The 22,136-nt window shown below is 45.5% G+C and overlaps 1 protein-coding gene across 1 annotated transcript in view; it reads right to left on the reverse strand.

Annotated features, from left to right (window-relative positions):
* Positions 1-9,811: 9,811 nt before the first annotated feature.
* Positions 9,812-22,136, reverse strand: part of LOC120021447 (fibroblast growth factor 11-like) — a 70,500-nt gene continuing 58,175 nt past the window's right edge. Inside the window, exons 4-6 of the mRNA XM_038965219.1 lie at positions 16,769-16,967; positions 16,588-16,622; positions 9,812-10,552 (exon numbers count right to left, since the gene is read on the reverse strand). Of these exons, the coding sequence (XP_038821147.1) occupies positions 10,502-10,552; positions 16,588-16,622; positions 16,769-16,967 (285 nt within the window). The 3' untranslated portion in view covers positions 9,812-10,501. The remainder of the gene's footprint in view (positions 10,553-16,587; positions 16,623-16,768; positions 16,968-22,136) is intronic.

Raw genomic sequence — 22,136 nt, forward strand, 5'->3', positions numbered from 1 at the left:
TGTGTTTGTTTCATATGATTGTGTTTTGTGTTTAGTGTTTTGTGTTTGCTTTTCATGTATTGTGTAATTGATGTGTATATAACGTAGATACAGTGCCTTCTGAAAGTGATCAGACCCCTTGAATTATTCCACATTTAGTTACGTTACAGCCTTATTCTAAAATGGATTTAAAAAAAATCTGCAGTCTACACACAATACCCCATAATGACGACGCAAAAACAGGTTTATTAAAAATAAAAACAGAAATACCTTATTTACATAATGATTCAGACCCTTTGGTATGAGACTCGAAATTGAGCTCAGATGCATCCTGTTTGCACTGATCATCCTTGAGATGTTTCTACAGCTTGATTGGAGTCCACCTGTGGCCAATTGATTGGACATGATTTGGAAAGGCACACACAAGTTGACAGTGCATGTCAGAGCAAAAACCAAACCATGATCAATATGTCCGTAGAGCTCCGAGACAGGATTGTGTCGAGGCACAGATCTGGGGAAGGGTACCAAAACATTTCTGCAGCGTTGAAGGTCCCTAAGAACACAGTGGTGTAAGGGTCGATGCTGGAGACGAGAAGCAAGTATAGGGAGTGAACATTTACTGGAAAACAGACATCAAACCAAAACAAGAACAACGTCTGGACAGGGGGAACAAAACAACATAATGACAATAATGCTGACACAGGGAACCAACTGAGGAACAGACAGATAAAAAAGGGCAATCACCAAAGTAATGGAGTCCAGGTGAGTCCAATATTGCGCAGCTGCGCAAAATGGTGGTGACAGGTGTGCGTATTGAAGGGTAGCCTGGCGGGCGAGCGGGAGCGGGAGCAGGCGTGACAAGTGACCTCCGTCATTCTTAAATGGAAGAAGTTTGGAACCACCAGGACTCTTCCTAGAGCTGGCCGCCTGGCCAAACTGAGCAATCGGGGGAGAAGGGCCTTGGTTAGGGAGGTGACCAAGGACCCAGTGGTCACTCTGACAGAGCTCCAGAGTTCCTCTGTGGAGATGGGGGAACCTTCCAGAAGGACAACCATCTCTGCAGCTCTCCACCAATCAGGCCTTTATGGTAGAGTGGCTAGACAGAAGCTACTACTCAGTAAAAGGCACATAACAGCCTGCTTGGAGTTTATGAAAAAAAAGCACCTAAGACTCTCAGACCATGAGAAACAAAATTGTCTGGTCTGATGAAACCAAGATTGAACTCTTTGGCCTGAATTCCATGCGTCACATCTGGAGGAAACCTGGCACCATCCCTACGGTGAAGCATGGTGGTGGCAGCATCATGCTGTGGGGATGATCTCAGACTGGGGCGAAGGTTCACCTTCCAACAGGACAACGACCCTAAGCACACAGCCAAGACTACGCAGGAGTGACTTCCGGACAGGTCTCTGATTGTCCTTGAGTGGCCCAGCCAGAGCCCGGACTTGAACCCGATTAAACATCTCTGGAGAGACCATGTGCAGCAACGCTCCTCATCCAACCTGACAGAGCTTGAGAGGATTCTTAGAGAAGAATGGGAGAAACTCCTCAAATACAGGTGTGCCAAGCTTGTATTGTCATACCCAAGAAGACTCGATGCTGTAATCGCTGCCAAAGGTGCTTCAACAAAAGTACTGAGTAAACGGTCTGAATACTTATGTAAATGTGATATTTCATTTTTTTTTATATATATTTATATGCAAACATTTCTAAAAACCTGTTTTTGCTTTGTAAATATGGGCTATTGTGTGTAGATTGATGAGGGGGAAAAACAATTGAATCCATTTTAGAATAAAGCTGTAACGTTGTCACGAATCCCGCTTCCTGAGTCTGGGTTTGCCTGTGTGTCTGTCCTGGAGTGTGTTTCAGGTGTCCTGGAACGCACCCTGTCTGGTTGCCGGGCGAATTAGCTCATTGGGAGATTGATTTCACCCGCACCTGTTTCCCGTCAGTAATCTGCACACCTGTCCTGATCATCATCTCTACCCTTCAAAAGCTCTGACCTGACTTCCATTCCCTGCCGGATCGTTAGCCATGAACAGTATGTTGTGCCTGAGTACCAGACTCCAGTTGGATAGAATTTGTTTTGTTGTTTTCATTTACGTATTGCTTGCCTTGAACTTACCTCCGTTTGTTTTGTCTTCAGTTACTCACCTGGATCATTCACTCCATTCCCGCCTGGTTGACAGAGGATTCTGCTACTACATTGGATTCACCTATTTCCTCTCATCTACTCACCACCGCTGCCCGCTTCGCCATCTGGATATATCTACCTTTTCACATTTCACTGTAAATAAATACTCACCTTCTTCCTACGCTCCTTGTCCTGGTCTGCTTCTGGGTTCGATCTTGAAAGATCGTGACAGAACGATCCGGCCAGTAATGAACCCAGCGGACCTGGACTCCGTTTGCCATGCCATTACCCTGCAGGAGAAGAGATTGGGACAACACAATACGGCGCTACAGGAGATAGCGAGTTCGATCCAGAATTTATCTGCTAGCTTGACACAAGTCCAGGATCAGCTCAGTTTGCAGGTGATTCATTCACCACCGGTTTCACCCATCTCACCTGCCGTGTCTGAAGCGGTTCCATTTCGTGAACCCAAGGTACCGACGCCTGATAAATATGAAGGGGATTTGGGAAAATGCCGTTCGTTTCTTATGCAGTGTGGGTTAGTGTTTGATCTACAGCCCCATTCTTACGCCACTGACAAGGCTAGGATAGCCTTGGTTATTGAACTGTTGCGTGGAAGAGCTCTGGAATGGGCTTCAGCCGTTTGGGAACGACAGGGAACCTGCACGGCTTCATATCAGGAGTTCACGGGAGAGATGAGGAAGCTTTTTGATCATCCAGTCCGAGGTAAGGACGCAGCTAAACGTTTGTTCTCTCTTCGCCAAGGAGATCGCAGTGTGGCAGATTTTATGATTGAGTTCAGGACATTGGCTGTGGAGAGTGGTTGGAATGAGGAGTCACTACAAGCGGTTTTTTACAAGGGGTTGTCAGATGAACTTAAGGATGAGCTGATTTCTTATCCAGAGCCTAGTGACTTAGACAGCTTGGTCGCTTTATCTATTCGGGTTGATAATAGAGTCCGAGAGAGAAGGAGGGAGAAGCAGTGGGGTCTATCCAATCAATCTGTAACTCGGTTACCATTCGGTTCAGGAGGTGAACCAGGACGTATTGATCGTTATTCTCCACACGGGATTAGTGGAGGAGTCTTGCCACCAGATTCTGAACCAATGCAAGTGGGGCGACACGGGCTAACTAAGGAGGAGCGCCAACGTAGACGTGAGACCAATAGCTCTTTCTACTGTGGTAGATCGGGACATTACAACTCCGCTTGTCCACAGCGCCCGTTAAACTGCCCGGCTCGCTAAATTTGGGAGGAATTTTAGCGAGCCAGTTTCAATCTCTCAAGGATCTTGTCAGACCCCGTTTTCCTGCGACCCTTATGAATAAGGATCAGAGTTTTGACCTGAACGCTTTTATCGATTCAGGTGCCGATGGCAACTTTATGGATGCCGACTTGGTGGAACAGCTGGGGCTTTCCAAGGAGCAATTGCCGGAAGCCATTGAAGCAACCACTCTGAACGGCAGTAGTCTGGCACGGATCACTATGAGGACTGAACCGGTTAAGATGTTGGTGTCGGGAAATCATTCAGAGTTTATCTCTTTCTTCATTTTGTCCTCGCCTCATGTTCCTCTGGTTCTTGGTTACCCCTGGCTGAAGGAACACAATCCCTCGTTTGATTGGGTGACAGGGAAGGTAACTAGTTGGAACATTGAGTGTCATGCTAACTGCCTTAGGACTGCCTGTTCTCCTGCTGTTTCCAGTCAGGTCAGTGACTCTGCTCTTCCTGATTTGTCCCTGGTCCCAGAAACATATCACGAGTTGGGTGAGGTATTCAGTAAACAGAAGGCTCTGTCTCTTCCTCCCCACCGACCTTATGATTGTGCGATTAATCTGTTTCCTGGATCTGCCTTTCCCAAGGGACGGTTATACAGTATCTCTCGACCGGAACGTGAGGCCTTGGAGACCTACATCAAGGAGTCTCTAGCTACAGGTCTCATTCGGCCATCGTCATCACCTTTGGGAGCAGGATTTTTTTTTGTGAGCAAGAAGGATGGTTCTCTTCGACCGTGTATTGATTATCGGGGTTTGAATGAGATTACGGTTAAGAACAAGTATCCCCTGCCCTTGATGAGTTCGGCTTTCGATTCCTTACAGGGTGCTACGGTTTTTACGAAGCTTGATTTACGTAATGCTTATCATTTGGTTCGGATCAAGGAGGGGGACGAGTGGTTGACTGGGTTCAATACTCCGATGGGACATTTTGAGTACCAGGTGATGCCGTTTGGACTGACCAACGCTCCGGCGGTGTTCCAAAGTATGGTGAATGACGTTTTGAGAGATATGATTGGTATTTTTGTGTTCGTTTACCTGGATGATATCCTCATCTTCTCAAAGGAGCTTTCTAGCCACGTTCTGCATGTCAAGCAGGTCCTGCAGCGGTTATTGGAGAACCGTCTGTTCGTGAAGGCGGAGAAGTGTGATTTTCACGCCCATACAACGTCCTTCCTCGGGTACATCATATCCAGGGGAGAGATCAAGATGGACCAAGAGAAGGTTCGGGCGGTTCGGGATTGGGTCCAGCCCGGTACAAGATTGCAGCTCCAGAGATTCCTGGGGTTTGCGAATTTTTATCGGAGGTTTATCCGTGACTACAGCCGGGTGGCTGCACCTTTAACTGCCCTGACGTCTTGCACCAGAAAGTTCTGTTGGACTCCTGAGGCAGACCGAGCATTTCTGGACTTGAAGAGCCGATTCACCAACGCCCCGATTCTCTCTCAACCTGACACTTCCCGTCAGTTCGTTGTGGAAGTGGATGCTTCTGATGTGGGTGTGGGCGCCATCCTGTCCCAGCGTAGCTCCACTGACGGTAAACTCCATCCCTGCGCTTTCTACTCTGGTCGTCTTTCTCCAGCTGAAAGAAACTACGATGTGGGTAACCGGGAGCTTCTCGCTGTGAAGCTTGCCTTGGAGGAGTGGCGGCACTGGTTGGAGGGAGCGGAGCAACCGTTTGTGGTCTGGACTGACCACAAGAATCTGGCTTACGTACAATCGGCTAAACGTCTCAACGCCCGTCAGGCTAGGTGGGCCTTGTTTTTTGGACGTTTCAATTTTTCCCTGACGTTCCGACTTGGGTCTAAGAACGGGAAGGCGGACGCCCTGTCCCGGATGTTCTCTAAGACGGAGGAGAGTGGGGTCAAGACTGAGACGATTCTTCCCCAGAATGTTGTCGTGGGAGCCGTTACATGGAGGATAGAGGAGGATGTGATGGCGGCCCTTCGGACGCAGCCCGGCCCCGGTAACGGTCCACCCGGTCGGTTGTTCGTACCCGAGTCGGTCCGTTCTGCTGTCCTTCAGTGGTCCCACGCCAGCAAGATAGCTTGTCACCCTGGCGTTGCTCGGACTATGGCACTACTGCGCAGACGTTTTTGGTGGCCTGCCATGGGAGAAGATACCCGGAGGTTTGTTGCCGCATGTCCTGTTTGTGCCCAGAACAAGAGTACCAATCGGCCCAGCTCTGGGCTTCTTCACCCCCTACCTATTCCTCGGCGACCTTGGTCGCATCTGGCCCTGGATTTTGTCACGGGATTGCCCCCTTCTGTTGGGAACACGGTCATTCTGACCATTGTGGACAGATTCAGCAAGTTTGCTCATTTTGTTCCTCTCTCCAAGCTTCCATCGGCTACGGAGACGTCCGAGATCCTGGTCAGGGAGGTTTTCAGGGTTCACGGATTGCCCAGTGACATTGTGTCTGACCGTGGTCCTCAGTTTACCTCTGCTGTCTGGAAATCCTTCTGTTTGGCCATTGGAGCTACAGTCAGTCTCACTTCTGGATTTCACCCACAATCTAATGGTCAAGCGGAGAGAGCCAACCAGAAGATGGAGTCCACACTGCGTTGTCTTGTCTCCTCTGATCCCACCTCTTGGTCATCTCAATTACCCTGGGTTGAGTATGCCCATAATACCCTTCCTTCATCTGCCACTGGGATGTCCCCCTTCCAATGCCTTTACGGATACCAACCTCCTTTGTTTCCTTCTCAGGAGAGGGATCTCTCGGTTCCCTCTGTCCAGACCCATATTCGTCGTTGCCACCGGACCTGGCATCGGGCCAGGAAGGCTCTCCTTAGAGTTTCTGACCGGTATCAGATACAGGCGAACCGTCGCCGTATTCCTGCCCCAGCTTATACGGTTGGAGATAAGGTTTGGTTGGCTACACGGGATCTTCCTCTACGGACGGAGTCAAGGAAGTTGTCACCTAAGTTCATTGGTCCGTTTGTAGTGGAGAGAATCATAAATCCTGTGGTGGTTCGACTCAAGTTGCCTGCAACACTTAGAGTGCATCCCACTTTTCATGTCTCCTGTCTCAAGCCGGTTCACCTCAGTCCTCTGTTGCCTCCTCCTCCTCGTCCTCCTCCTCCTCGGATGATCGGAGGTGGTCCTGTCTACACGGTGCGCCGCATCATGGACTCCAGACGGCGGGGTCGAGGGTACCAGTTTCTAGTGGACTGGGAAGGATATGGTCCAGAGGAGAGGAGTTGGATTCCTCGGCGACAGATTCTGGATGACGACCTGATTCGTGACTTCTACCGCCTCCATCCTGGCGCTCCAGGTAGTCCGCCCGGTGGCGTTCGTCTGAGGGGGGGTACTGTCACGAATCCCGCTTCCTGAGTCTGGGTTTGCCTGTGTGTGTCCTGGAGTGTGTTTCAGGTGTCCTGGAACGCACCCTGTCTGGTTGCCGGGCGAATTAGCTCATTGGGAGATTGATTTCACCCGCACCTGTTTCCCGTCAGTAATCTGCACACCTGTCCTGATCATCATCTCTACCCTTCAAAAGCTCTGACCTGACTTCCATTCCCTGCCGGATCGTTAGCCATGAACAGTATGTTGTGCCTGAGTACCAGACTCCAGTTGGATAGAATTTGTTTTGTTGTTTTCATTTACGTATTGCTTGCCTTGAACTTACCTCCGTTTGTTTTGTCTTCAGTTACTCACCTGGATCATTCACTCCATTCCCGCCTGGTTGACAGAGGATTCTGCTACTACATTGGATTCACCTATTTCCTCTCATCTACTCACCACCGCTGCCCGCTTCGCCATCTGGATATATCTACCTTTTCACATTTCACTGTAAATAAATACTCACCTTCTTCCTACGCTCCTTGTCCTGGTCTGCTTCTGGGTTCGATCTTGAAAGATCGTGACAAACGTAGCAAATATGAAAAAGTAAAGGTGTCCGAATACTTTCTGAAAGCACTGTATGTATAGTATAACTGTTGTTTATTGATGTGCTCATGCAGAGCTCATCTGATAAAGAGACTGTTGTCAGCAATTCCCTGCTTAAATAAAGGTTAAATAACGATAATACATAACAAATACATGCATGAGGCTGTGAGAGAGTGTGTGTGTGTGTGTGTGTGTGTGTGTGTCTGAGGTCTGTCGGTGCTTGTGCTTGTATGAGTAATTGTTATTGTGTACATTTAATTGGTTGTGAGTTTAAAAATGTCTATCACTGTGATGTGTGGTGTTCGGGCATGTGGACATTTGTTTGTGTGTGTGTGTGTGTGTGTGTGTGTGTGTGTGTGTGTGAAAGAGAGAACGAGACACAGCAGGGTTATGTGGCTGAGATGATGGGCCGCGTAGGTTCCAGGGCTGCCCTGCTCAGTGCTCAGCCAGGAGGAGCTTCTGTCACCTGTCTCTCCAATCACCTGTGAGCACCTGCAGCTGTCATTACCATCTGGAACACACACACACACACACACACACACACACACACACACACACACACACACATACACACACACACACACAGAGAGAGAGACATATTTGTGTTTTCTTCACCTTGAGGTCTTGAAGTCTCACTGGTCAGCAGTCACACAACTAGTACCTCTAATCACTTAGCTTTAAGCTGTAAGTAATGTTGCACGTCACACAACAATAATCACCAAGGGACAATACGTACAATCATACAAATATATCTGTTTGTTTTATTGAATAATATTCTTTAGTAAGACATCTCCTCTTGAGTCAGGTGTGAGTTACTTTAGAAACAGGTCTGATGGTAAACATCTCCCATTGAGTCAGGTGTGAGTTACTATAGAAACAGGTCTGATGGTAAACATCTCCCATTGAGTCAGGTGTGAGTTACTATAGAAATGAACACAGGTCTGATGATAAGTATCTGTCCTCCAGTCAGGTGTGACAAACTATAGAAATGTACACAGGTCTGACAGTAAACATCTCCGCTCGAGTCAGATGTGAGTTACTATAGAAATATACACAGGTCTGATGGTAAACTCAGAGAGAGGGTGAGGAGAGGGGCCTGTGTGTCTCTAGTTACTGAAGAGGATGTGTCATCCCTTATCGTGGGAGTTGGTAAATGGTGGCGCATGCAAGTTATGAAAAGATTATCATGTCAACCTGGACTTGTTGTCCTTATTGCAGACTTCTGGACTGTTTAGCAGCCTGTTAGTCCTCCTTGCTGGCTGTTAATCCTTGCTGAAGACTGTTTGTCGTCCTTGCAAGTTGGTTGTCCCCATGGCAGATTGTTAGTCCTCGCTGCATTGTTATTACACACTAGTCTTTTTGTTGTGGCTGCAGAGTTAGTAGATTCATCTCTGCTCTATCGCCATGTAAAGTCACACCTGTGTTCATTGTCCCCTGGGAACAGTGGGAGGGGTCAAAGGAGTCAGCCCTTCTTTCATTGGCTCCATCTGTGCCAAGGCCCGTCTTATTACGTATGGCTCTTGTTGGAAGACGTCTGTAACTTTTGGAAGACAAGAGGAAAGGATTGAGATCAACCCAGAGCCGAGAGGAGAAAGGAGATGGCGTGGTTAGTTTTTGGAAGACTTGTGTCACCCTAACCCTGAGCCCAGTGGGTGCTGGGACAGTCTGGTCATTGCTGGGAATGGTCATAACTGACTGACAGACAAGTCCCTCCAGGATTTCGCAGGGATGTTTTGTGATATTTTTGCGGGGGGAAATGTTTTATTTTGCTGCGGCAATTCTGATATTTTGCATGGCAATATGCAGTGATTTTGTCCAATTTGTTGTGAAAATGCGCTAACGAGGAAAAAAGTTTTTTGGCGTGTAGCTTATTTTTCCTATATTTAACTGTGTAGCTTAATTGAACTATATGTGGTAAATGTGCAGTGATTGGTTGGGATTGCAAGCCATCTTTTTGTACTGCGTATGGGTCTGTTTTATGCGATAATGCAATGATTTGACTCTTATGAGGAAATGGTGCTGTGATTGGTCAAATAATATGCTGGGAATTCTTGATTTTGCTAAAAAAATTGCGATCGCAGAATCCGGGAGGGACTGACAGACAGATCTATCTGGCCCTTTGCATGTTTCCACATGCTGTTTTGCTCTGACTACATTTACAGTTTAGTGTTAAATCTCTTGCACCCTGTGTAACTCAATCACACTGTAGGATTCAGTGAGTGCATCATTTAGCATTCTGTGGGAATGATGCACCAGTGTCCTTACCACTTCAGCCCACCACAAAGCTTTTGTTCACCTACAAAACCACACTGAAGGGAGGATTGGTATGAGGAAAGCAAAAACCTCCCTCCCTTAAGTCTCAATCAGAAATACATAACAAAGCAGAACAAAAGAAAACACAACAAGAAACATTTATCACATTCATTCTTCAAGATATTTTCTGAAAATATATCAACACAAGACCTCACATTTAACAGATATTTTTTACATACAGACATAGCTATATAGTAATATTTATATGAAACAATGAGCCAGGAGAGCACCATTCAAAGGGTAAGTTTGTTCTAAATCCAATTTGTGTACAGTAGACTGACAGCCTCTATACTTTAAACATCCCTGTTAAATCACAATGGTTAAGCCAGACTTTGGTCTTGGCAGTACCGTCAAGTCCTTCAGAAGAACCCTATAAGCGTTCATTATTATTATTATAACGTTTAGCCACTCTTTTTTCTTTGTATTATGAGAGTGGTGTTCCCCGTTTGACCCCAGTTTTATTTAAAACCTAAGACCAAGGTCCTTCAAACATCTAGAGTGCACTCTAGTGGAGTTCTATAGCAGTGAACTTCCAATAAATTCCCTGGTTTTCCCAACCAGAAACTTGGATCAAAGTGCCCGGAACTTTGCAACTGTAGACCCCACTGTCTCAGAAAAGGACGGTAAAGTACAGAAAAACCAGGCAGCTCAATGCATGGCCAGATCACACTGGCTAGTGGTAATGTTCCAGTTCTATTGGGCTGTTGGTCTCTAAAGTGTTTCATAAGATGGAGGAATATCTCCCAACACAGTTGTTGTGAAAGAGGCCACTTTGTCCGGTTTACAGGTTGGAATCGGACAACACTGCTCTGAGTTCATTATCAACAAACATGGTTTGCTCCCCCCTCTGCACCTAAGGGAAATTATTGCTCTCAACGCTAGACTATTGCTCTCCAGCTTGGCTTTTATTGAGTCTATTGATCGTCACTCTCATGCCCTCTTTTTCTATCTTTTCCTCTCTCTTGCTCTCCTTTTTCTCTCTCACACACTCATACACACATACAGGTAGGTCATTACACTCACTCAGTCACTCTTACACACACCTACATGTACAAACACACACACACACACATAGTGTGCTAGAGGGAAGGGCACTGGGCAGTAGACACATAGAACACTAGTTGGGGAGATTGAGCAGGAAATGAAGCGTGACTTCCAAGCACATATGAGAGGGCATGTGTGAACCACATTCTCAATGTCACTACCCCTCCCTTCATGGGACCTGCTCTGTCTTAGGCATACACCTCACCAAATATTGATCTGCCGTTCATTCGCCAGGTTGGTTTTAGGGACCACTTGATGGTAGGCGGCAATCAGCGATTCTACATGTTTGCACTCTGTTTGCGAATTACAGCTGGCAGTCTGTTCAGAGGTGCTAAGTACTCTAAGCTGGCGAACGCTACCGGTGTTTTTATTTTTGCCTCAACCAGGTAAAGATCTCTCTGGCATACTCTCAATATCAGAATCTAAGAGCCCTGCCTCACATTATATTTCAGAACTATTTAACTTTCTCCGTCTCACATTCTATATCAGAACTAGTGAACTTTCTTTGCTTCTCATTCTCAGACCTAGTGGACTTTCTCTGTCTCACATTCTAACTCACAACTTTCTCTGTCTTACTTTCTCACTACTTTCTCTGTCTCACATTCTATCTCAGAACAATTGAACTTCCTCTGTCTCACATTCTATCTCAGAACTATTGAACTTTGTTTGTTTCACATTCTATCTCAGAACTATTGAACTTTCTCTGTTTCACATTCTATCTCAGAACTATTGAACATCCTTTGTCTCACATTCTATCTCAGAACTATTGAACATCCTTTGTCTCACATTCTATCTCAGAACTATTGAACATCCTCTGTCTCACATTCTATCTCAGAACTATTGAACTTTGTTTGTTTCACATTCTATCTCAGAACTATTGAACTTTGTTTGTTTCATATTCTATCTCAGAACTATTGAACTTTGTTTGTTTCACATTCTATCTCAGAACTATTGAACTTTCTCTGTCTCACATTCTATCTCTGAACTAATACAGTTTCTTCCTCATACATTATAAATCAGCAAAGAACCCTCAGTTCCTAATATTAAGCCTAACCACAGAACCTTCTCAGATAATGTACATGACGACCAAAACAAGCTTGATATTTTAGAACATGACTATATCTCAACGACTGCCTACATACTCTGATCCTCTTAGAACGTTCTCTAGACAGGTATTCCCAAACTGGGGCAATACCATCAGGGGTACGCCAAATAAAAATGTGATTCACATTTAAAAAAATTATATACAGTATATATATATATAACTATTTTAATAAAAAAATGAAAAGCAAGCTTCACATTTTCAAACAGTCCATATCTATTTTCCAACGGGGCTATACATTTGGGTGGGATTTTTTTCACTGCAAATACAGGTAGCCTAGCCAAATAATTAACATCCAATCACATTAACCGTTACTCTCTCGTGGGAATTCCACTAACGGTCCGTATGTAGCCAAATGTCGCTGCTGCTCCTTCCGTTTAAACAAAAATTGATAAATGGTTAAAAAAAGTAAGGCCCGCGTCCATAGAGACACATACCAGCTTCACCTGCAGTACTACACCTGCACCTGTCGACGACACAAGTTGTTCTGCTTCCACGAGCACATCCAATGTTAGCATCAGTAATTCTACATTTGTTGTTAGCCCAGCTAGCATGGACACTGACAGTTGTGAATCTGATGTAGCCAAAGAGCTACTGCCCCCTTACCCGGGAAAGCGCCGAACAACAGACAGTGACGTTGGACCATCGAAGAGGCACAAATATGATGAGAAGTACATTGATTTGGGGTTCACTTATATTGGGAGTAGTGCCTTTCCTCAGCCACAGTGTTAAATATGCAAAAGTACTATCTCACAACTCGATGAAACCTTCACTCTTGCGCAAACATGCCAATTTGAAAAATAAGCCACGAGTTTTTTGAGCGAGAATTAAAACAGTGAGCTACCGAGTGGCTTGGACAGGCAAGCCCCATACTATTGTGGAGGACTTAATTCTTCCTGCAGCCACGGATATGGCTCGGACAATGCTGGGGGAAAAGGCCCAAAAAACTATACAGACAATGCCTTCATCAAACAACACTGTTTCACAACGCATCAGTGACATGGCAGGAGATGTTTTGAAACAATTACTGCTTCACATACAAGCCAGTGAATTATATGCGTTACAGCTGGATGAGTCAACAGACGTGGCGGGCCTGGCACAGCTCCTTGTATATATCCGTTACGTTTATGGAGGGGTCAATTAAGGAAGACATCCTCTTCTGCAAACCACTGGAAACCAGGACAACAGGAGAGGATATTTTTTAAGTACTGGACAGCTTTGTGACATCAAATGGACTTTGGTGATCAAGATGTGTTGGTATCTGTACTGATGGCGCAAAAGCCATGACAGGGAGACATAGTGGAGTGGTAACGGGCGTGTAAGCAGTTGCTCCCAACGCCACTTGAGTACACTGCAGCATCTAGCGAGAGGCTCCTGCTGCCACGGGAATGCCTGACAGCTTGAAAGACGTCTTGTGTATTTTTTGCACTATGCAATGATATGGGAAGCGACCATGTAACGCTTTTACAGCATACAGAAGTACACTGGTTATTAAGGGGCAAAGTATTGACACGTTTTTTTTTTTAAATTGAGTGACAAGCTTAAAGTTTTTTATACTGACCATAATTTTCACTTGTCTGACCTCGTGCATGATGACGAGTTTCTCACACGACCAGCCTGTCTGGGTGATGTTTTTTCTCACCTGAATGATCTGAATCTAGGATTACAGGGACTCTCCGCAACTATATTCATTGTGCGGGACAAAATTGAGACTATGATTAAGAAGTTGGAGCTCTTCTCTGTCTGCATTAACAAGGACAACACACAGGTCTTTCCATCTTTGTATGATTTTTTGTGTGTAAATGAACTCAAGCTTACTAACAATGTCAAATGTGATATAGCAAAGCACCTGAGTGAGTTGGGTGAGCAATTACGCAGGTACTTTCCTGAAACGGATGATACAAACAACTGGATTCGTTATTCCCTTTCATTCCCTGCCTCCAGTCCACTTATCGATATCTGAACAAGAGAGCTTCATCGAAATTGCAACAAGCAACAAGAATTTAATCAGAAGCCACTGCCAGATTTCTGGATTTGGCTGCGCTCAGAGTAGCCTGCCTTGGCAAATCGCGCTGTTAAGACACTGATACCCTTTGCAACCAGGTACCTATGTGAGAGTGGATTCTCAGCCCTCACTGGCATGAAAACTAAACTAAATACAGGCACAGTGTGGAAAATGATTTAAGACTGAGACCCTCTCCAATGCAACCCAACATTGCAGAGTTATGTGCATCCTTTCTCATTAACCTGTGCTGAGTTATTCACAATTTTAGATGAACAATTAAGGTTTTATGTAAGATGGTTAAATAAAGAGCAAAATTATTGATTATTATTATATTATTATTTGTGCCCTGGTCCTATAAGTGCTCTTTGTCACTTCCCACGATCCGGTTTGTGACAAAAACTCACACTCATTCTTATGTTTAATAAATGTATCGTATAGTTTGTGTGTTTCAGGCTTACAATGATGGCAAAAAACAACATTTGAGAGTGCGCTGACCCTGATGCTAGAGCGGTTACGCAGCTGGAGGTTGAATGTTTGAAGGGGTACGGGACTATAAAAGGTTTGGGATCCACTGCTCTAGACCATCTCAGACATACTCTCATCCTTAATAACATGCAGAAAACATCCATCTCACAGTCTTTACATTCTGGAACATTTGTATCTATTCTCCCTCTCTGTGTACGTTCTTCATCTTCTGTAATGTTGGTCAACATATTTACAGGCAGTCCACTGCGACTGGCTTTTTCGAAGCGGAATTCTCCAAGAGACTGTGGTATAAGTCTCCACATTGGCTGGATATTAAAGGAGGTCAGTGCAGTGCTGCTCTGTAATATACAATGGCATGCTATCTCACTCTAACAGCATAGTCGCCATGGCAGGAACATGCTACGCTGCTATGTACAAGGTCAGAAATGCCTTTCGGCATTTTACTGTACATATCCCCATGCCTAGAAAAGCAACCTTCAGTACACTGGGCTGTTCCTGTGTATGTTGTGCTGTGCTGTTGTCCATGATTTGTTTTAAATGTTATTGCCTATTGATACCTGCACCACTCTCAGGCCAATAACAATACCGTGACAGTGCTGTGTTTGAAAGGTGGCCATTTGCCCCACAAATGTCACCTCCCCAGAGAAGGACATCACAAAGAGAGCCCTCCCAGTGCCCTATGTCCAGGATGAAGAACATTGCAGAAGTCACCTCCCACTCAACACACACACACACACAAACCCACACATGCACACACAGGCATACACACACAATGCACTCCCAAAATAAACTCACATATTCCCACAAACATCACTACACTGGGGGAAGAACACAATCACAAACAGCCACGCACACAAATAAATCCATATTTGCGAGTGGATTCCTCTGTGGTGATTTGATAAGGCTGGTGAGTGGATAAGGAGTGAGACGTCTGTAGAATAGTAAGTAGGTGCTCCAGCTCAGAGCCTCCTCAGGCTTTGATGTCAGCTTTAAACTCGGCTTTATGTCGACAACAGTTGCCAAGCAAAGGATACACTCAACAATCACTGGCATTACCTTTCAGGTGACAGAGAATCTAATCAATTTAACACAGTAGCATTCCTTTAAGTCCAATCCTTAACATTTCTCTGAAATACTGTATTATGGTGCATTATGGTCAACAAAAAAGAGCACCACAAGCTGAGTTAGGGAGGCTGGCAAATTGGGAGATTTTTAAGCAGGCGCATTCATAACCACTCACTCAGTAACTATCTCACACACTTGCAAAAAAGCTGACTTTCTCTTTTAACACAGCCCAACTCTTAAAGAGACTTAAAACTGTACAAATATTGCAGAGACTAGTTAGAACATTTTACATAAATGTAGGTGAATAATTCAAGCAATGATGGCTGTATTCCATAAAACCCCTGGAAAGAACCTTCAAAGAGTTACATTATAATAACATAGCCTCATTTTGGGCCCAGAGGGTATTTAGCTCCATCACTCTCTCACATGCTCAGAGTCAGCGTGCTGAGCACAAACTGAAATCATCTCTGTCAGGCTACTGTTATGTGGGCCAGACATGGCAGTCATGTACGAGTCGGGGCATGACAAATAGAAATAGATCCCCCCTGATGTTGTCCAATAAAACATAATTTTGATCTCCAGCTGTGAGGTGTGTGATTTGCAGGTGGGCAGATGGTGGAGGCCAGGCATAGTCACACTTTCACCACGGTGATTGCCATTAATTAGAAGAGTGGACTCGAGAATAGTAATTATGATGACATGAAGTGATTATTGTTACACACCTCTCTCTCACACATACACACAGACACAATTCACACTCGCACATCAAATTGCGCACACACTTTTTCTAATTGTTGTGAGTGGAGGTGATTTCTGGAAACTAGGACAGGTGATGGGAAGGCAGAGAGATTATACAGGCTGTGCCTTTGGTAGTTAGTGTGCTAGAGGAGAAGGGGTAAAGGTGATTGACAGGGAGGAAGGGTGGTGGTGCTGACTTGGGCCCTAGTCTATCTTCCTCGCTGGTGGCAGGTGAGAGGAATTCCTCCGAGACCCAGACCTGATGGGCTGTTGACCCCTGACACTTCATCATGGTGCAGCCCAGTGCACTTCTGGCGAAAGGGGGCCATTCCTCCAGCCAGCCCAAGTGCATGATGGGCGATTAAGTCCCTATTAAGTTCTCAGTGTCAATGCTGCCCCTCCCCCACCATCGGTCCCCTGTGCTACGAGGCATCAGCCTTGGGGGCTTTTTTTTCTTTCCTGCAGTTCTTGATGGAGAAAGTTCTTTCATGACGTTCTTCTGACGTCTTCACTGTCTTCCGGGCAGGGCCTTCTTTCTCTTTCTCTTTCTGTTCGTTGACTAGCACGTGTAGCGATGGCTCCTTATACATGGCAACTGTGGGGCAGATAAGGGAAACAGTTGAAGCGTCCAATGGTGAACATAAGCATCATGCAACGTCTATAATAACTTTATACGTTTCTGATATATCCCTGTTTAGTAAAAAATTCAGCACAGCATGGACAGGAGGGCACGTGACCAACCTTCTATAACTTTAGGCAGGAAGTGTGCAGCACCTTTGGTCTTCTTCACCCGGTTGCCCTTCATGACTTGTCCGTCGCGGTTGATACCGATATACCAGGAGCGGCCCGACTGGCTCTGTCTGTAGAGCATGGAGGAGTACGTCACGTAGTAGTTCTCAAACACACTCTCTTTGAACTTACACTCTGGAGTGAAGTGTTCCTAAAGAGAAGGATAGAGAGAGAGAAAGAGACTGTCACATTAACAAACTAAAACAAACATCATGAGAGGAACTGCTATACACATTCAGTCAACACTGAAACACAAACAGACATTCATACAAATGTATGCATAGTATGTGCTCACACATACTGTACGCAGTGGTGGGCCGTCGGGGCCTGCAAGGCCTTCTCTGCTGGCCTAAACATCATCAGAATATAATTTTTTTTTAAATATATTTTCCCACAAATATGTATTAAATTATTCCCCAGAGTAAGAGTTATACTCTTCATTTCATAGCTTTCCTCTTGGTTGCACTGCTTCCAGCCCCAGGTTGAGATTTTGAGGGCTGGTCTTTATGTTAGATCTTTTATCCAATCATATTCAGCCATCATGTGTTGCCAGGGGTCTAAAATCTGCCCTCAGGCCTTCAGAATCAACAGTGCGGGCGCTTGTAGCTTATAGGGAATGGAAATGAAAATTTAGTGTCAACCAATCAGCTTTAGAGTTGGCTATTGTACGCCTTCTGGCTGGCTCCAGTGTTACACAGGAGCCAGCTAGCAGGCGTAGTGCGTGCACGTCTTTTGATTGGATTACCAATATTGAGAGGCAGGTCCTATGGAGATCTAGGAAACTGAATTTGATAAACGAATTAATTTGCGTACTACTAAGCTGTTTTTTCAACCCACAATGGCGGAAGGAGGAGAAGATATCGATTTGGTCGAGGATATAATTATAACGCCATTCTCAAGACGAACTTTTCAAGAAAAGTTAGACATTGTAAGGAGAGGTCGCCCGACGCCACAAAGCCTGTCACAGGCGGGAAAGTGCTTCGTTCGCTCGCCACTTTCAAAGTTTCAACTACGAGCGCTGTCAATGGCTCACAGGCTCCTAACAAGCAATGGTGCTTTTGAAAACTTTTGGGGACACCGGAGTGGATCGACAGCTCAAAGAACAAACGCGCAGGGCAACGGAGCTGCACAATGAAAAGGTGAAGGGAAATATTGAAAAGACTCATTGATTGTGTCATGTTTTTGGGTAAACACTGTTTACCCAAAAATGTCAATTTGTCAATTTCAAGGTGACGCAACGCCTGGTTATACTGTGTTTCTGTCTAAATGTATAGTTTCTAGAGCCATGGCATCATAATGAGGTGGATTAATTCGGGTGGGACTGTGTAGTACATCACTGAAGGCCCAGGCCCCAGGCCCACGGCACGCCACTGACTGTACGCATGCACGCACAAGCTCAGTGAAAAACAGATGAATTATGAAAGTTGTGTCTAAAGGGAATCGAAGGGAAAGCTAGGATTCTATGTGTATTCATGTTTCTTTGAAAGCGAGAACATCCTGGTCTTTGGGGAGAAGAGTGTGGAGTGATTTCACTCGTAGTGAGGCATTACATGATAGCATCAGTGGTACAAACTGAACACATCCCTCTAAGGTACAGCAGAAGAGACAAACCACTGGGAAATCCACCTACAAATACAAACACATAGTATGCAATTTAACACATTTACACACATTAAGTTATTTTGGAAGTACATGAAAGTTCACAGGCAGAACAAATGGTTCAAATGGAAGTCGCTTTCAACCTTCAAATTCAAAAATTAAATCCAGAGCATTCACACTGTCCTACTAGGTGACAGTGAACACACAGCAGCACCCACGGCCTCCAAAGTTAAATGTTTCCAACAGTTAGGACCCAGTTATTGGCTGTTAGCACATATCCCCAGTACCCACACCAGTACTTAACCCTCCTACCTCTAGCACTAACATAAGGACCATTAAACCCTGCAGAATGTTGCTTGGTGATTGTAACCACTAGCGACAGGTATACATCTCTCTTAGTCACCGTCAGGGTCCTTCCCCTGTCAGAGAGCAAACCCAATCTGCACGATTGATTTAGTGAGAGCAGCAGGGCAGAAACAGCTGACTGGATACTTTCTCTGAGACTTAGGGAGATTGGTGGAGATGGAGGACTCATCAGGGATGAAGGAGCTCCATGGTCACAGATCATCACCTCTCACCTTCAAGGTGCTGTGGCATGCATGTCTGGGAAAGCCAATCACGTGCTGCATCTATGCGTGGTACCATACCCTTGCCCACCCCCCCCATCCCCCTATTCTCTGTCGTAGCCCCGGTACCACCACAGCCCCACCCCTGTTCTCTATCGTACCCCCGGTACCACCTTTTCTGTCGTATCCCCGATACCACCCCAGCCCCACCCCTGCTCTCTATCGTACCCCCAGTACCACCCCAGCCCCACCCCTGTTCTCTATTGTACCCCCGGTACCACCACAGCCCCACCCCTGTTCTCTATCGTACCCCCGGTACCACCTTTTCTGTCGTATCCCCGATACCACCCCAGCCCCACCCCTGCTCTCTATCGTACCCCCAGTACCACCCCAGCCCCACCCCTGTTCTCTATCGTACCTCCAGACCACCCCAGCCCCACCCCTGTTCTCTATCGTACCCCAGTACCATCCCAGCCCTGCTTACCTATAGGCACATTCCACCTCTACATCACAGAGTTATTTATAGATCTTCTGACAAGTCTGATATCTTCAGCTGCACTCACACACACCAGAGGAGATTAATAGATGATCTGCTTCATTCATTAGTAATCAGGCTGGAGGAGAGGGAGAAAGGGAACGAGAGAAGGAGAGGTAGGGAGAGAGGAAGAGAGAGTGAGATGTAGGGAGGTAGGGAGAGAGAGGGAGAGGTAGGGAGAGAGGGAGAGAGAGAGAGGGATGTAGGGAGGTAGGGAGAGAGATGGAGGTAGGGAGAGAGGGAGAGAGAGAGGGAGCGGTAGGGAGAGAGGGAGAGGGAGCGGGAGAGGTAAGGAGAGAAAGAGAGGTAGGGAAAGAGGGAGAGAGAAGGGCAAGAGAGGCCTGCTCCCCTGGACCTGCAGGGGAAAACAGTGCACGAAGGAATTTTCAATGAGTCTCCAATCACCATAACCCAGGACCCCACCACCAACCTATGTGTCACCATAACCCAAAACTAAACCTCTGATCATCACCCGGCATTATAACCCATCACTAAGACCTAGATTACCTTACATTCTGAAATGACCCTCATGGTAACAAACTTCGTTCTCAGAAATTATACCTTCAGAAAAACCCACAAGGCGACTTCTGAACATTACCATGTTGATAATCCTTGATGAATTCTGTGGAATAATCCTTATGATAACCCACTTCCTCATTATAACATCTATCTAACAGCATTTTTTTGCCAGGCGTCTCCCTAGGATTCCTGGCAAGATGTCAGCAGAGAGGAATTACCCTGATCATAACCGGCTGCTAAACCCCTGAACTAATCATCCTGATAACCCCCAACTCAGCTACCATGGCTGCTACAGTATATCTAACTCACACAGCCTAGTTTCTGTAATTACCATGCCTTTAATCCATGACTCAGCCTCAAGGTAACCCACTATCTATCTTTGCAGGATGGTAGAGGACTCCCCATGACGTGACCTTCAAACCTCCACTGATTTAGCCTCTACCTTTGAGCCCACCTTAAGAACCAGTTGAGTAAATAACTCCTGAGTGTGTGTGGAACCTGACAGGGAGGGTCACCCTTTTTAAGTGCAGAAGGGGGACATTTTCATTTAAAGATGAGTGCTTGGACTAAAGTATGAAATGAAATAAAAATCTCATCCTTCACTGGTGACTTATTGACTGACTCAGGCAGGTTCCTTTCCCTGCATCTCCAGCCAGAATGAATTCTAATGAAAGCCTGCGAGAGAGGTAATATCCAGCGTCCGTGCAGAGAATCCTGAGGATGGGTAGAACCTCTTTATCATGCAAAGAAGTATCCCTACCTTCCCCTCCCCCTCTCTCCTCCTCTACCTCCTTCTCCCTCAGCCAGCCCTTGTGTCTGATTACATCTATTCTACCTGCTCTAGAAAGCTTAACTCCTAACACCACCGTATGCTACGCTGCTCTGCTCTCCTGGAGCAATAATCAAGCCAAGGACTCAGACCAGGGGCTAGCACACCAGGTAGCTACTAGCTACACTTAACAATGTTTACACAACCTTTCAGATCAATTGGTGTAGCTGGTACCTCTTCTCCAGCCATGCAGTTGGGTCCATTCATACAGGTTCATAGTGTGGGAGTTCTATCCCACTTTTAATTTGAGGTCTATTTTAACACTGAAAAAGCTGTTTCTAAATTAAGTTAAAATATCAATGTGACATTATTACATACAAAGATATACCATGACATTTAAAATTATAAATGTAATAAAACAACAAACTTTTCTATGTAGTTTTTATGACATGCGCCCCATTAAAAGACCCGGTAGCCGCCCGGTGGCCTTCACATGTGTAGCTTGTTGTTTATGTTTGCCAATCAAAGAGTCAAGACAGGCACTGTTATATTGTATGGGATGATACAAAGTTAGCTAGTCTTGGCAGTAGCCAAGTTGCCTTGGCTACTGCATCTCTCCCTCTGTCTGCTCCTCCCATTGCACACACACCGGCCCCTCCGCAGCTGCAGCAATAGAGCACCAGCCTCTCTCTCTCTTGCACAGCAGTGCTCACGTTAAAACCGTACCTAAAAAAAACATATGTATTTTGAATATCTAGATATGCAACAAAAATGTATGATACTGTTCGAATAGTGAAATTATTCAAATGCCCGTTCCCTAGCTAAAAGTTAGACTGAGGTACTGTTTCCTTGGCTTAGTCCTCTGTATTGCCACCAGGGGTCGTAGTGACACATTAGGCAGTCCTGCCTGTGTCTGTTGATCACCCCCAGCAGTCCCTGGGTAATCTAGGGCCTTTTCCCTTTCCCTGTCTCCTCCATCCTCTGTGACCCGGAAACCGATAATTGGTCAAGTGGTCAAGTAGTGTCAATTCGTTAGTAGGTGAACGGAAGAGTGTCCTCCTCGATAGCCATCTTTCATCGAGGATAGTCATGTGTATCCTACCTAGGTCCTTCGCAGAAGAGTTTTTTAAACCCCTCTGAATCAGCTTTTGTTTTGTCAGAGGAGAAAAGCATGCAAACGTTTAAAAACAATATGCTACTTATAGTTTCATCTAGAAAATGTTTTTACACAACTAATTCATTTGTTTTATCACTTTACACATTAATTTTGGGCTACACCAATGTAAACTTCAATTACCTGATTTCATACAAGCACATTTTCGTCCACATTCT

The sequence above is a fragment of the Salvelinus namaycush genome, chromosome 26 (genome assembly GCF_016432855.1).
Source record: "Salvelinus namaycush isolate Seneca chromosome 26, SaNama_1.0, whole genome shotgun sequence".
Taxonomy (NCBI): Eukaryota; Metazoa; Chordata; class Actinopteri; order Salmoniformes; family Salmonidae; genus Salvelinus; species Salvelinus namaycush.